The 17,025-nt window shown below is 39.4% G+C and overlaps 1 protein-coding gene and 1 long non-coding RNA gene across 3 annotated transcripts in view; both read left to right on the forward strand.

The window, feature by feature from the left end:
• The window catches only part of RNASEH2B (ribonuclease H2 subunit B), a 57,846-nt gene that overhangs the window by 24,769 nt on the left and 16,052 nt on the right, over nt 1–17,025 (forward strand). For both annotated transcript variants that reach the window (XM_086712625.1, XM_086712636.1), the window contains exons 2-5: nt 32–103; nt 1,969–2,076; nt 6,507–6,583; nt 10,865–10,979. In XM_086712625.1, the coding sequence (XP_086568751.1) occupies nt 32–103; nt 1,969–2,076; nt 6,507–6,583; nt 10,865–10,979 (372 nt within the window). The remainder of the gene's footprint in view (nt 1–31; nt 104–1,968; nt 2,077–6,506; nt 6,584–10,864; nt 10,980–17,025) is intronic.
• On the forward strand, nt 12,496–14,966 carry LOC147584790 (uncharacterized). The gene is made up of 2 exons (XR_015253431.1): nt 12,496–14,017; nt 14,851–14,966. It is a non-coding gene; the product is annotated as an uncharacterized LOC147584790 (long non-coding RNA).

Here is a 17,025-nt window from a genome sequence, read left to right on the forward strand (position 1 = left end):
TTAATCTTACAGACTCATTGTTTCTTTTCAGAATATTTCAAAGATGCTTCAAAGAAGATGAAAAGTGGGCTTATGTTTGTCAAACTGGTGAACCCGTGTTCAGGTAAGCTTTCCTCCTCTCTCTTCCTCACCACCTCCGAGAACTGTAACTTTAATGTTTTTTAAACACTGCTGCCCCAAAGTGTATATACTTATTACCGTGTATGTTTGTCCTTCCTTAATAGCTTTGAAAGGTAAGCTGGCATTACTGGATGATCAAAACAAGCTTGACCTAAACATTTTTTGTTGTTGTAATTTAAATCTGTAGACGATTCGCTCGCCAGAAATGCATGCAGGACAAAAAAGTGGCATGTTTGGTTTCTCTCGGAAAACGGACTAATTTTCTTTAGCTTTCGTAAGCCAACTCTTCTTAGAGTAGTTATCCAACATTAGCCTCCACTTATATTCATTTTATGTTGTAAAGTAAAATAAACAACCAGAGTGAAAAAAAAAAAGTTTTTGCTTGACATGCCAAGATTTTGAGTGGTTTCATTTTTAGCGGTACTTTCCTTATTTTGTTCTGACCAAAAGGCAGTATATTCGTTCCCAGTCAAGGGGCGAATTTTTTATATTAAAAGCATTGCATACGGAGATACCTATTTTATTGCAACCCGTTTTAGTTTCACTTTATATTCAGTGCATTTTGTTTTCTAATTTTTAGGCAAAAATGTTAAAGTATACCGTAAATATACTGTAATATTGATATTTGTCTTTATGTGGGATTGTTTTTTCATTAATTTATTTTACAAGGTTTATGTTATAAAGTTATTTTATAAGGCTTTGAGTAGACACCTAATACTTAGCAAATTAGAGCGTTGTGCTGGCGGGTACAATATTGAATAGTGAAAGCAAGGGAAAGCCAATGGGTAGTGCCTTGTTATTATTGTTGATGGAAAGACATACAAATAGAAGCCACAAGTGAGGCAGAATTTCCTGGCTTCCTCCAGTTTTCTTTCCTCAAGATGAAATTGAATTTGAATTGAAAATGAAATCGGTCAGCTACGTTATGTGGCACTTCTCACTGGATGTGAGACTAAGCTGAGGTGGGCAGTTTTTTTCAAGAGAAGTCTTAGGTAGTGGTAAAGGTTGTAAAGAATCAAACGAAAATAAAGGTATAAAAAAAAAGCTAAGCTTCTTGTAAAATTTCCATTTTGTCTAAATTGTCTGTAAACAACAGAAGAACAAATGTTTGCATCTTCTACGTTGGCTGTGGAAAAATAAAGGCTAACATTTGCTGAGCGTTTACTATGTTCCGAGTACTGTTTTAGGAACTTTACATATATTCTGTCTTTCTACGCCTTACAAAAACCTGTGAGGTAGCTTCAGTATTGCTTCCGTTTTACCGGAATGGAAACAGAGGCACAGAAAGGTTTCCATAACTTCCCCAATGGCACACGCCAAGCATGTGGTACCCACGGATTCAAACTCAGGGTCCTTGACAGTGCTGTGGTTAGAAAAAGATTTCATGCATTGAAGGGCCCTCGCCTTTTCTCACTTCGAGCTGGCCCTGGGGTGTGTAGGATCCATCCCTCTCTTGGGCCCTCTGTGTGCAGAGCCACACGCTGCACTGTTGACAAGGACCCACATGCCAGCTCAGTTCATCTGGCTGAACCATTAGGTTTGGGTAGTTTAATAATGGGCTTCCCCTCATGATCTAATGGAGGATTCAGTGAGAGGCTTTGTAGCAGTTAAGATGAATGGCTTGTACTTTTGTATTTATTGGTTTAAGTTCAGTGAGGATTATAGAGCTGGAAAACAAGCATCTGTATATAATAGCTATAAGCTTTCCTTGGAGTCAGTTTGTGTAGAATATATCTATGTATGTTTATGTTCATATTAGGAACATTCCTCAGAACTATTGGACAGTCTTTTGATTTTGTGTGTGTGTGTGTGAAAACTTACAAATAAAAAACAGATTTGTCTTAACAGGGGAAGGAACCATTTACTTGTTCAATATGTGTCTTCAGCAGCTGTTTGAAATAAAAGTTTTCAAGGAAAAACACCATTCTTGGTTTATAAATCAGTCAGTTCAATCAGGTAAGTGACTAGCGTATACGTTTCCATTAACTAAACACATACTCTAACTTTTCCAACCTTCATGCATGGTGGGGGTGTGGGGGTTGGTACAGACCTGTCTGCCCAGTTTGGAGTCTGGTCCATGCCTTAGCCTTCCTTGGCACCAGAGCAGGGCTTAATCAAGGGGAAAGGAAAGATAATTTGAGCAAGTTTAAATCAATACCTACATGTCTTAGATAGTAGGAAAATTTAAATGAATACCTCTGCTTTGTCTCCTAAAACACTGACATGTCCTTAGTCAGAAATTAGAGGATCTTCCTACCACTGAAAGTACAAATCTTTCATTTTCACTGCACATTGCGCAGACTGGGAACTCTTTGCTCTTCTGTTAGACACTTTTGAAGATTTTCAAGTTTTAACATCTTATTTCTTTGCAAATGGATACCGATATTGCTTCTAAAATAAGATAGAATATAACAGATTTTTTAATGCTTTGTCATATAAATCACTGCTGCCCCCACCCCAACATACCCCCAACACACACATATACTCAACACTGAAGAAAGTTCTGTTTATTTAATGTTCTAATTTGGGGGTAGTATTGACTCAGAAGGAAAAAGGAAACCGCATGTTGTTCTGATGGTTCTGGCAGTTGGGGGGAGTCAGGGATAGTTGAGGCATTCCGTATTCTCTCTGCCTATTTTCTCATTGTTTCCAGAGAGTGCTTTCTGTTTCTTTCTAAGCCCTCTGCTTTCTGTTGACTGTGTATGTCTCCACTTAGTGCCAAGGTAGAAAAGCCACTTTGTCTTTCTTCTTCTCAGACATTCCAGAACAAGGGTTTATTGCTGGTGATAAATTTCACATGCTTGTGTGCATGAGAATATCTGAAATGGCTTTCAGTTGCCAAAATGCAATGGCAGTCTGTGTATAGTCTGGCAGGTGGAAAGTATATATTCCCTTTTATTGTCACTGCTATGCTTATTCATTTGGCAATATATGAGAGTTCTAACTTCTAACGTAACACACTTGCAGTTGGGTTTAGCTCGATAGACACAGTAATATCCAGATAAAACTGGGATACATTGGGAGGCAGTGATTGATCATCTCTCCCTCTGAGCTGGTACCTGCTTTTTTTTTTTTTTTAATAGACCTTATTTATTTGAGTGGTTTTAGGTTCACAGCAAAGATGTCTGCTTTTTTCATCATTGTCTTCTTTTAAACTTAGCCTTGAAGAAAGAGCTGTTTTTAAGAATAGCCACCAGGATATTAGAAACCTGTTCCTAATTTCTGACTATCATGGATGCCTCCTATAAAATGAGCTTACAGATTGTTTTCATACGTTTCTCTTCTACTTTTAATAAAATAATCAACTAATATAATATGAAATTACTTTCTTAATTTTTCTTTTACTTACTATGAAATGGATTCACATATATAATTTAGGGTTAGAATTTCTTGGCTGTATAGATAGGTTGTTCTGCTAGGGAATAAAAGTAAGTACACGTGTTTCTGAAACCAAAATAAGGATTGGAGATAAAGGAATTGTTTATTGTTCCATTTGATGAAATACCTCTTCTGGCTTACTCCCATGGGAGAAGGAGTCTTGGATGCTTGGAGGGGGCTGTGACAGAGGAAAGAAAAGTGGGGAATAGGTAGGCTAGTTTGTTTGATTCGCCTTTTTTCCCTTCAGCCTGGATGGTAGAGTTAGACTCTTACTGCAGAGTTTCCTGTTTCTTATGCTCAGTCTTGTTAGATTCCTTTCCTCTTGCCTTTTCTTCAGAAGTAGGAGGATAGGGTAGGATGTGGATAGGATAGGGTCTGGGGTGGGGAACCACCTTCTGAGCCTTCGATCATTGGAAGTTCCGAGCTGTGAACCCACAGACCATAGAAGGAGCTATGTATGGAGAGAATACTATTGCTTGCCCATGGCCTCATCCTCAAAAGTGTAGGAAATTACATTTTACTGCAGCTTTATAGATAGACTTCTACAGGTTTTGTAATGTTTTGCTGGTTCATGTTCTGTCCATATTTCCCCCAATTCTTGCCTTTTTAGGGGTGGTGGGAGGACCTCTGCTAAAAATGATTTCTAAATATTCCACACACACACACACACACACACACACACCCTATCTTCTTTATTCATTCATCCTTCAGTGGACACTTAGGTTGTTTCCATACCTTGGCTGTTGTAAATGATGCTGCAGTAAACATCAGAGTGCACGTATCTTTTCAAATTAGTGTTTTCATTTTCTTTGAGTAAACACCTAGTAGTGGAATTACTGGGTTATATGGTACTTCTATTTTTACTTTTTTGAAGCATCTCCATAATGTTTTCCACAATGGCTGCACCAATTTGCATTCCTGTCAGTAGTGCACAATGGCTCCTTTTTCTCTGCATCCTTGTCAACACTTGTTATTTCTCGTATTTTTGATTCTAGCCATTCTGACAGGTGTAAGGTGATATCTCATTGTGGTTTTGATTTGCATTTCCCTGATGATGAGTGATGTTGAGCATCTTTTCATGTGTCTGTTGACCATCTGGATGTCTTCTTTGGAAAAATTTCTGTTCAGGTCTTTGCCCATTTTTAAATCAAATTGTTTTTCTGGTGTTGAGTTGTGTAAGTTCTTTATGTATTTTGGATATTAACCCTCAATTGGATGTATCATTTGCAAATATATTTTTCCATTCAGAGATTTCCTTTTTGTTTGGCCGATGGTTTCCTTCACTGTACAAATCTTTTTATTTTGGTGTAGTCCCAGTAGTTTTTTTTTTTTAATGTTTTTATTTATTTTTGAGACAGAGAGAGACAGAGCATGAGCAGGGGAGGGGCAGAGAGAGAGGGAGGCACAGAATCCGAAGCAGGCTCCAGGCTCTGAGCTGTCAGCACAGATGATGACATGGGTCTTGAACTCACGGACTCTGAGATCATGACCTGAGCTGAAGTCGGACGATTAACCAACTGAGCCACCCAGGAACCCCCCAATAGTTTATTTTTGCTTTTGTTCCCCTTGCCTGAGGAGAAATATTTATATACAATGGAATATTTTTTTAACTTGATTTGTTTGGGGAGAGAGAGCACAAACAAGGGAGAGGCAGAGAGAGAGAGAGAGAGAGAGAGAGAGAATCCCAACCAGGCTTCATGCTGTCAGCACAGAGTCCAATGTGGGGCTCGAGCTCACAAACATGAGATCATGACCTGAGCCAAAATCTAGAGTCAGACGCTCAACCAGCTGAGCCATCCAGATGCCCCTATATACAATGGATATTAGTCTGCCATAAAAAAGAATGGTATCTGGCCATTTGCAACAACATGGATGGACCTAGAGGGCATAATGTTAAATGAAATAAGTCAGAGAAAAATAAATATCATATGATTTCGCTCATGAATGGAATTTAAGAAACAGAACCAACCGACAAATAAAAGAGACCAAAATAACAGACTCTTAAATACAGAATAAAAACTGGTGGTCACCAGAGGGAAGATGGGCTGGGAAGATGGGTGAAATAGATAAAGGGGACTGAGAGGCACACACTTCCAGTTGTAAAATAAAGAAGTCACGGAGATGGAAAGTACAGCATAGGAAATATAATCAGTAAGAGTGCAGTAACATCATTTGGAGGCAGATGGTGAGCACTGAGTATAACGTATGAGCACTAATGTATAGAATTGTTGAATTATGTTGTACACCTGAAACTGATAACATTGTATGTGAATTATACTTCAGTAAACAACAACAACAACAAAAAGATGTCTAAAGACAAAAGGAATTTAAAGATCAGTTTCATTGTCTTGGCTGTCCTCTCCACGTACGGATTTGAAGCTTTTTGGAGTAGAATCTCATGGACCGCATTCTGCCTTTTGAAAGAGTTGTGTAGAATCTTGGGCTTGTGGAGGAAAAACTTCTGAATTTGGAGTTTCACATATATTTTTCTTCTTTTTAAAAAAAAATTTTAATGTTTATTTCTCTCTGAGACAGAGACAGAGCATGAGTGGGGGAGGGCAGAGAGAGAGGGAGACACCGAATCCGAAGCAGAAGACACAGAATCTGAGCTGTCAGCACAGAGCCTGACACAGGGCTCGAACTCACAAACTGTGAGATCCTGACCTGAGCCCAAGTCGGTCACTCAACCGACTGAGCCACCCAGACGCCCCTCTTCTTTTTTTTTTAGATGTTTATTTAGTTTTGAGAGAGGGCACGAGCAGGGGAGGGGCAGAGAGAGAAGGGGCCAGAGGATCTGAAGCAGGTTCTGTGCTGGCAGCAGAGAGCCCAACGTGGGGCTCGAACTCGTGAGCCATGAAATCATGACCTGAGCCAAAGTCGGTAGCTTAACTGACTGAGCCACCCAGGTATATTTTTCAGTAAATGGTTTCCCCACTGGGATTAAGATGAAATAACTAAGTTGTCTTTCCAAGACATTTAATTCCCTTTGTTCTCTTTTTAATCTATAGGAGGTCTTCTCCACTTTGCCACACCTATAGACCCTCTATTTCTGCTTCTCCACTACCTCAGAAAGGCTGATAAAGAGGTGAGTTCCCAGTTTGGGGTATTAACAGAATGCACTGTTTTGGCTTGATCTTCTCTCTCTCCTTTTAATGATCCAAATGTAGATTCCCCACAATTCACATTTGATTCAATTTAATTCAGGTTGGTATAGAACAACTGTATCACACGCGCTGGTATGGACTCGATCACTGACTCAGATCTGAGAAGCAGCACTAATCTCAGACTAGTTTTCCTGTGTCTTCTGAGAATCGCCTAGCCCTCCATGCTATGTACCTTACTTGTTTGACTCAGCCTGACAGTGAAATTTTTATCATTAACTACCCTTTGATACTACTCCAAAAATCAACAAGGAGTAGAGGTTTCTGAAAAGTTAGTTGCAGTGTGGAATCTGAAACCCTGTTAATGAACTTCTCATGCTCTGTTCACATGAAAATCGATTGGCCTGTGTTGCACTGAGAATAGATTTTTTTTTCCCATGTATGACTTTGTAATGTCATGCATTGATCACTTAGAAAATATTGTTTCACTGAATTATGCAGATCTTACAAATGTTGGCACATCTCATTACACACACATAGATTCTCTCTCTCTCTCTCTCACATTTGTTAATATTACCACTGGTCTCATCAGAAAATTATTATTATTATTTATTAGGAAGCTGTCATAGTGGCAGATATAACTTTTCTACAGTTCTAATTTTTGCTTAGAAGTTAAATTTGTATCATTGGTTATAAGCACTGTCAGTCTTTTCCTTGAAGTGACAGGTTCACTTCTTTTATGTTCTATCAAATACCTAAGTCTAAATAGCCATTGTCTGTAACGTTTCCTTTTTTTTCCGGTTAAAAATGGTATCCTACAAAAAATGATTATTTTTGCTCGTGGCTCAGTGACGCAAGCACTTTTCCTTGAGGTGATCACTGTGCCTGGGTAGTGGCAGAAGGACTTTAGCATCTGTCTTAACACACAGAGTATTTAAGTTTATTTATGTATTCTGAGTGGGGGCAGAGAGAGAGAGAGAGGGAGAGGGAGAGGGAATCCCCAGCAGGCTCTGCACTGTCAGTGCAAAGCCCGCCATGGGGCTTGAACTCGCGAACAGCGAGATCATGACCTGAGCCCAGATCAAGAGTGGGACACTCAACCAGCTGAGCCACCCAGGCGCCCCTAACACACAGAGTATTTAAAAGATTTGTACTCAGGCTCAAGGTTTAACTAAAAGTAGTTGCTTTTGCTCCTTGATCAAGGATATCCTTAAAGTGAAACTGGCTTTTTAAAAAAAAAATTTTTTAACTGCCCTGCATGGCCATGAGGAGTACAGGGACTCCTGGGACAGTTTGTTGGCATGGCCGTGACTGGTGCTAAGGAGCCTGCAGTTTAACCCACCTTTGCACTTGAATCTTCAGTGCAAGTGTCAACACAGTGAAAATGCAGATAGCATCTTAGCATTATTGTGCAAATTGTTTTGCGTTTGCGGACCCCCTGAAAGGATGCTGGAGACTCCCAGGGATCTATCAACCACAGTTTGAAAATCTGTGAATTAACAACTTTAAGGAGTAAGTTGTTATTCAAACTGCTCAGAAGAATCTGGATTTTCGTACCCTGGTGTTTACTTACAGTTTAAATGTTTATAGCTCATCTTATTTAGTCCTTAGACCAAATTTCCAAAACTTCCATATTGTAGGTGTGTCAGTTTAATTTGCCGTAAAAACTGAAAGTAATAAAACTGATTTCAAACTTTTCAAGTCCTGCTTTCTCCTGATGCAGCTTAACTTCTTTTGTTCTCCTCCTTTCCTACATCCTCTGTCCTTTAGTGTGGATTAGTGAAGTTGTATTCCTTACTTCATTCACGGTGCTCATTATCATGGAGCCAGTCTATTTAAGGCATGTAAGCAGTGAGGCAAGTAAGTCTTATATCTCTAACAAACAGAAATGGTTCTGGTCACCACCACGAAGGCCCTAGTAGTATTCAGGGGGGAAGCTGAAAACTTCCATTGGCTCCCATTTACTTTCTAAGATACATTAACCGAGAGAAGGCCGTGAACCAGTACCTGTAATGATGCACATTTAAAGTGCCTCCCCACCATGTTGTAGTGATGTTTCCCTAAGACCATGACTGGGGTGAATTAACTCTCACCTTGGCCATCTGTGAGTCCTGAGTGTGCTGTGGCTGGTTCAGAATGGCACAGAATGAAGCAGAAATCCTGCTCAAAGTGGTGCTTGGCTTTCATTGTAAGCTGTCTCACTTCCTCTTCTGAAATACTTGAAATGCCCTATAAAATAACTCATGAGACATTTAGGTAGTTCCTTCCCTGCATTTTAGACATGGTCTTTTCCTGTTTAGTTAAAAAATATCGGTATGCACTTTTAAAATGTTGACCATGGCGCCTGGGTGGCTCAGTTGGTTGAGCGTCCAACTCTTGATTTCGGCTCAGGTCGTGATATTGCAGTTCATGAGTTCAAGCCCTGCATGGGGCTCCGTGCTGACAGTACAGAGCCTGTTTGGGATTCTCTATCTCCCTCTCTGTGCACCTCCCCTGCTTGTACTCTCTCTCTCTCTCTTTCAAAATAAATAAATAAACTTAAAAGAAATAAAATTAAAATGTTGACCTAGTTTTTTTTTTAAGTTTATTTCTTTCTTTTGGGGAGTGGGGGCAGAAAGATAATTCTAACTAGGCTCTGTGCTGTCAGCACATGGACTATGAGATCAAGACTTGAGCCAAAATCAAGAGTCAGACGCTTAACCGACTGAGCCACCCAGGCACCCCAGACCTAGTCTTTTTTAATCCTGAGTTTTAACATCAGGACAATTCTTTTTTCTAGCTGTCCCAACTGTTGTTAACTTTATATTCAAAGCAAGTTGCTATTACATTTCCCTTTGGGGCATGTATGGTAAAGAAAATGAGGATAAAATGTTAGTTAATTATGAAATTATTATATCATAACTGTGTGGCAGTCCATTGTATATAATTAGAATATTTTTTTTAAATTGCTAAATATTTAAGGTATTGGTTGATCATGGAATATAGATTAAGGTAGAAGTCTAAGAGAAAGCCACTAACCAGCCTTAGTACCTATAATGATGCACATTTAAAGTGTCTCCCTCCTATGTAGTGGTGATGTTTCCCTATGTCCCCTTAAGACCACGGGCGGGGGGTGCGGAATTAACCCTCACCCTGGCTGTTTGGAAGTCCTGAGTGTGCTGTGGCTGGTTCACAAGGCACAGAATGAAAGTAAAATTAAGTAAGTAAGTGAAAGTAAGACTTGGAAAATCCCTGGATTATTCTTACACTCTGAAGGAAAAAGATAGCATTTAAATTGAGGCACTTCTTGCCACTTGTTGACCTAAGAGAAAGTATGACAAGCTTTCACATGTGCTGCTAAATGAATGAGATTTCATCTCAAAACCAAAGAAAGCTGCATTTGCAGAAAGAAAGATGATCAGTTTTTCTGTCTTCAAATGGAGTTGTCACTAAAACAGAAAGGCATAGCGAGCTAAAAGTGGGACACGGGCAAAAGAATACATTTTTTATAAAGTCTGGTATCGTTAAGTCAGGGAACTAATCATTTAGACAGACTTCACCCCTCCATGCCCCTGTACAGTTAAGTAAAAATAAACCTGACTGAGAAGAAGAATGTTCTGAATTCCTATGTTCTGCCTTCTGGCCCATTGACTACCAGGCCTTATACACGTATATAGATGAGCCTGATTTAATATGCATGCACCTTCACTGTACTCATCCATCCGGCTATCTTTTCTTTTATTACGGTCTGCATTCGGAAGTACTTCAGACAGCTCCGGCAGGAGTGGATTCATTTTGATAATTTTCTTCTTGCTGTGGGATTTCTTTCTTCAACCTGGAGTAAGGATAGGGAGCGGAGCAGTTTGCTCCGGGCATGATCTGGGCTTATTCCCGAGTGGTGGTCAGGACTCCTGCTCTGTTCACTCAGCTGGTTCTTCTTCATGTTGAAAGGGTCGGAACGGCCCCAGGTAATATCTGCCATCTTCGCAAGCTTCCGTGGCTTCTCTCATTTTGTTCAGAATTTTGTTCCCCTGTTTTATCCAGTGGCTATGCCTTTGATGTGGGTAGTATGCTGCTTGGAACCCCAGTGCTTTCAAGAGCTTGCTGAAGGGAGCTGAGAGTCCGTTCTGGCACCAGTCCCAGTGTAGGGGTTCCTTAGGTGGAACCAGTGGCTTTGAACTTAGTTTAAAGGTTCAGTTACAAGATGATGTATCTTTTCCTCTTTTTTATGTGTGAGTTTGCCGACTGGAGTGCCTACATTCTGACCGAATAAAGTCTTTTTTCAGGGCAAGTTCCAGCCCCTAGATCAAGTCGTGGTGGATGACATGTTCCCAAATTGCATCTTGTTGCTGAAACTTCCTGAACTTGAGAAGTTACTTCAACATGTGACAGAAGAGAAAGGTATAGTACGTGGCCTTTGAAACGAGGCTTTGGCTGCTGGAAAGGCTGGGCGTCCGTCCCACTGAATGTAATACTTGCTCTAGTTTGGTTATAGGGGAGGCCGACATTCAGACTTGCTTCCCCTTGTCAGTACTGGTCCTCTATTCTACTGGATTGTTCAGCCTGTGAAATTCCAACCAGTGGAATACAGTGGCCTCTCTCCTACAGGGCCAGGAATCGTGAAGGTTGGGCTTTGGTCTCAGTTCTTCTTTTAACTAGTCTGTGGCTTTAGTTAAGTTTCTTGCTTACTTTCTGCCTTGGATTTCTCACTTGTAAAATTACATAAAATCTATACCTTCACCGAATCAAGAAGTGTTTATTGAGGGCCAACTAAGAAGCATATGTTGAGCACTAGGGTTAGACTCTAAGCTAGGTATAAATAAGACACCATCCTTTCCCTCACTAAGCTTTGAGTCTGCTGGGGACAAATGCAAGTAGGGCAATGACAGGAAGGAGTCACAGAAGTGAACTCTCGGTTTTCTGGGGATGCACAGGACAGATTCATACCCGGGCAGGTAGGGAGTGCAGAAAGTTGGGTATTGTGTTGCTCTCCTGGGGGAAATGACCTCTAAATGGATCCCTGAAGTGCTCTTAGAGCTCTAAGTGGAGCTCAAAGAATAGCAGCATGACAGGGGCATCAATATATGGGAAAGTGTCATGTTTAGGAAGCTCCAAGGGGTTCAGGGTAGCCAGCGTATAGGATGCCTGGGATGCATTTAGGTTGCTAAGGAGGGAATGGGGTAGGATGTAGGGCAAGGGCTCACATGGTGAAGGGTCTTGTATGTGTCTGACTCTGCCTCGTGGTAGTGGAGTGTCGGCAGAGTTGGAGCAGGGCAGAGCTATAACGTGGAAAACGTGCTAGAGAAGCCAAGTCCAGGTCCATGGAGGCTGCCGCGGCGGTCTCGGCAGGAATGGTGGTGGCCTGAGCTTAGCGCCTGCAGAAAGTAGCACCGAAAGGGAAAACCGGCCTCATTTAGTGTTGGGTGGTAGTCAAGGAGAAGGAGGTGGCAAGGATGACTGTAGAGTTGTGCCCTGACCCGCAGTGAGGTTGGCGTCCTGGAGACACAGGCGAGAGGAGCAGGCTGAGGGTAAAGAAGAGATGAGTAGCAGATACTCTTCATTTGAATTCTGAGGGGGGGGAAGTGAGTCGATAAGTTGATAAGTTAGAAACACTACAACCTTAGTGTCAGTGTCTCAAAAAAGTCATCCAGGTAGTTTCAGGGTTAACATGGAAATATAGCGTGGGACCCAAAACAACAAGCTGATGAGCTGTGGTTGTTCGGGGTCACGGTCGGTTTGGCAACTATGACGGATCTGAGACCAAAGTAGCAGTGGTTCCAAGAAGTGTGAGCTTACTGCGGGAGAGGGGAGAACCTTACTGACTGCATTTCACATTTTAGGTTCTGCTAAATTCACACTTGGCCAGGCCCAGGGCTCCATTCTGGATATGGTGTGTGGCACCAAGGTTTTATTAAAACAGGCCCGTTAAAGACATTCCCTGATGCTGAGCTCGGAGAAGATGTCCATCGTTTTGTGGATGACAAAGAGCCATTTCTGAAAGCTTAAGTAGTGACGAATAATTACAAGTCATTTTAATTTTGCCAAGTTACCGGAAATTGAAAATGCAATTAATTCATTATCCCAGATTCTTACATTAGCTGAATAAAGAACAATTACCTTAAACCCAAACCCAGAAACCCAAATTCAGAAGCAACGTTAACACACTGGCATTTGTTAGCTTACAGCCTGCATTTCAAAGCAAGATCTTCTGTCTCTCTCATTCCTTCCTTCTTGTGTGCTGAACTTGTGACCATTTACTGAGTCATTATCTGAACTCCTGTCGTCATCTCTTTCTGTCCTCAACATCGCCTGATCATTGGAAGTTCTACTGCAATAGAAAGTACGTGCCCTACACTTCTCTTGTTTGACCAGCTCTAAATAAACTTCAAAATACGATGCCTTTCCCTTTGGATCTTCCTGGAAAAAGATGTCTGACTCAGTATGCTGTCCTTGTATTCAGAACTGATGTAAAGAAAATATTTCACATATTTGTGTTCTGGATTAGGGGTGAAATAAGTAATGTGAGATTGCTTATGTGTATTTTGATGAAGAGGCCTTTTTGAGGGTGAAAAATAAGAGATCCTACTATTTCCTTTTTTTGTATTTGTTCTTAAAATTTTTGGTGTTGCTTTTAAGCCTTCCATTATTTTAAGATTTACAGAATGCAGTTCTTTAGGGGAAGAATTTGATTATGAAGAAACTGTCAAGGCTTTTAGAGAACTTCATACATCTTTTAGTATATGAAATGTAATCTGAATTACTTTATGTTTTGCCTTAATATCACTGAGACAGAAAGAAAAATTTGAGGCCTGGAATGTTTAGAAACCTGGTTTATGTACAGGCTGATACTATATCTGCTTTGAAAATGAAAGTACATGGGCAGGTAAAATAATTATTTTAATTAAAAAAATCAAAGATACAGGAAAAACTCAAGAAAAAAAAATGCAAATATTATTTGTACCCAACCCCAATAATCAACAAATGTTAATATTTTGATACAGTTGCTTCAGATATTTTTGAGGAAAGAATTTTTTAAGAACAGTCTGGTAATCTGATCTCAGGATCTGATGGCTTGCAAGAAAAATTAGAAGTGTATTTACTATATAGTTTTGAAGGAATCATTCAAATTTTTCATCATCTTTGGTTTGTAAGATGAAGAGTTTGAAGGGTTGAGAGTATCCCTCATACATTGTATTTACTACCTAGCAAAGTTGTTCTAAATCACAAAATAAAGCTTTTTACTCTTAGCTTTATAGCATTGAGATTACTGAATGACCAGGAATGACCAGAATGTGAACATTATTTAAATATTGCAATTAATAGTGTCCGGTATCTACCTTAAAGAGATGTGTCTGGAATTAATAGTGTCTGGAATCTACCTTAAAGAGATGTGCCATGTCCTACAAGTAACTGAGTGCCAAGAGAGTACTGGATATATAGTAAGTGCTCAATAAGTGTTCATACCGTTAAGGCTGCTAAATTAGAAATTTTAAATTCTTTGCTGATGTTTAAGTACTATATACACTGATACACATGTGTTTTTGAAGGTCCATTGCTAAATTATATTCAAATGGTTTAAGTAGAATGGGGATAATCAGATAACAATAAAAATATCTATCTACCCTATAATGAGAAATTATTATGTATCATTTGTGTGTCTGCTGCTTTACATATGTTATGGTATCCTTACAGTAATTTCCTTTCACTATTATTACAACCTGCATTTTTACAAATGAGGAACAGAGGCTCAAAGAGTTGAAGTTACTGGACTAGAGTCACAGAGGTAGAAGTGGTAGAATCAGGATTTGAACCCGTGTCTGACAGCAACTCTTTCCTTTCCTTCTTGCAACTGCAAAACACTTCCAGAACACTCCATTAGGATTGTCAGTTGGTGTCTCCTGTAAAAATAGAAACATCCAAAAAATCTTGTATACCCCATCTTAAAAGGCAAAAAGAGATAGGAAAGAAGACAGAGAACTTCAATAACTTAAGGAAAAGACGTCTAAGTTTCTCATCCCAACAATGAGCTTTCTTCCGTTCTCAGGTACCCATTCCCCTCTTTTTTAGTGATTGCCTTGGGTACTGGTTGCTTGTTTGAATTTGGTTTACTGTCCATTTATAAGTTAGTGTTTGGTTCTGTTCTGTGTTTTACTGCTAGGATTTTCAAAATAAGTAACAAAGAGGACTGCTAGGGAGTGGTCAGGTGATATCCATGAGAAGGAGCAAAGATAAAGAAGAGAGCTGATTATCTTTAATGTCCTTCTTTCCCCAGGCACTGTGCAGACAGAGCAAAACCTGAAACACTCACATTCCCCAGCCAGATGTTTTGATATTAGACTCCAGATGCTGTCTCAAAAGTCTATGGCATTAAAGACCTGGTTAAGCCTGCTAGGTTTATGACAACCTCCCCCTGCTCCAGTCGTCCCTGCCGTCCCTGTGTCCCTACCGAGTAAACCCAGCCATGGTTGTTTGCATCCCAAATGATGATGGTGGTGACCTTAGTTAACATCGCCTGCTTTGTTAGTGAAGGAAATGATGTGTCTCTGTTTGCTAGCTCTGGGGCCCAGTATATTTTTTGCCAAAGAAGCTCACATTCAGTGGAGGGATGACAGAGGAAAGGCCTAATAAAGGCTTATGAACTTCATCTTGAGTGTAACACTGTTTCGTATTGCAAGCCAGAGCTGCGCTGGGCTGTCCGATGTGATTAACAGGAAGAGCCAGGAAAACTTACCTGATTAAAATACCCCAAGTACAGTTGCCAAGTTTCTATCCCCAAGAGGCAGGAAAAAAAAGAGACCATATGAGTTTCTCCGTTATGGAAAACATTGAGAAAGTAGATGTGAGAATGTGCTCTAGGCAGTTTGTTCAACAATGCATCAGGGAAATTCAAGATTGTGAGCCGATTACCCAATTGCTGAACATGTTATTTAATTGTGGACTCACTTTTATTCCATCTTTATTTTGTAAACCCAATCTTTCCAGATGTTTGAGACCAGTTTTATCGGCACCAGACACATTAGGGAAAGAAACCTTTCCAGCATGTGCACATATTATCTAACGCACCAACTCTTGCAAATATTAAATTTAAGACATGAGCAAACATGTTATGGTATTTTTCATAAGTGTGGGTAAATTCATAATTGTGAGCCTTTGTGGATATTTTGAACTCCCTTGCTTATCAAAATTTGATAATTTCAAAATTAAGCAGTAGTTTAGCACTTGATCCTTTTGTAGCATTCTGGGATATCCGAGCTGGATGTTTTTTAGTGACCATCTTGTCCTGGGAATGTTTAATTAGAAACAAATTTATAATTAAAACCTTCCTAGAAAAACTCCTCCAGGCCCAACTAGCTTCATTGGCAAGTTCTGCCATACTTTAAGAAGAAATAATACAGTGGAATAAAAACATACCATTCATAATATTATCAAAGATCATGTAGTTTTAGAAATAAATATAACACAGTATGTGTAAAACCAGTACACTAGATATTATAAAATATTGCTGAGAAATTAAAGAATTAAATAGAGAGATATACCATCTTCATGAATTTGAAGACTCAATATCGTTAAGATGTTCCTTCTCTCCAAATTGATCGATACATTTAATGTAATGCCTATGAGGCTTTTTTTTGATGGGAAGTAGAAATTGATGAGCTGATTCTAGAATTTATATGAATTTGCAAAAACCTGCAATATCCAGAACAATTTTGAAAAAAAAAAACAAAGTTGTAGAACCTACACAATCTGATGTCAAGACTTACTCTAAAGTTATAATAACCAAAGTGTGGTATTGGTTTAAGAGTAAATATATAGATAATGGAACAGAATAGAGAATGTAGAAGTGGACCCACACTTATATAGTCAATTGAATTTTTGTCAGTGGTGTCAAGATAATGGGAGAAAAGACAGTCTTTCCAACAAATGATCTAGAAAAACTGGATATTCATATAAAAAACAATGTTAACCCTCACCTCACAGTCATACAGAAAAATTAACTCAATATGGATCACTGACTTAAATGAAAAATCAAAATTGTTGAACTTCTAAGAGGAAACTTTGTGACCTTGGGGATAGGCGGGGATTTCTTAGGACACAAACCCACTAACCATAAAAATTGTAAATGTAACCATAAATTACATTTCATCAAAATTAATATCTCCTGTTTTCTGAAAGATACCATTAAGAAAAAAGAAAAGAGAAGTCATAGTTGAAAGAAAATGTTTACATGGCACATCTGATAAAAGATATGTATCTCAAATATATAAACTCTTAACGCAGTACTAATATACATATACAGCCTAGTAAAAATGCAGCAAAAAGTTTGAACAGACACTTGGCAAAAGAAGACTTATAAATAGCCCATAGGCACATGAAAAGATGTTCAATATCATTAGTCACCAGGGAAATGTAAACTAAAACCACAAGGAAATGTCATTAGCATTCACCA

Source organism: Puma concolor, chromosome A1, assembly GCF_028749965.1.
Source record: "Puma concolor isolate L17-30 chromosome A1, mPumCon1.1.hap2, whole genome shotgun sequence".
Lineage (NCBI taxonomy): Eukaryota > Metazoa > Chordata > Mammalia > Carnivora > Felidae > Puma > Puma concolor.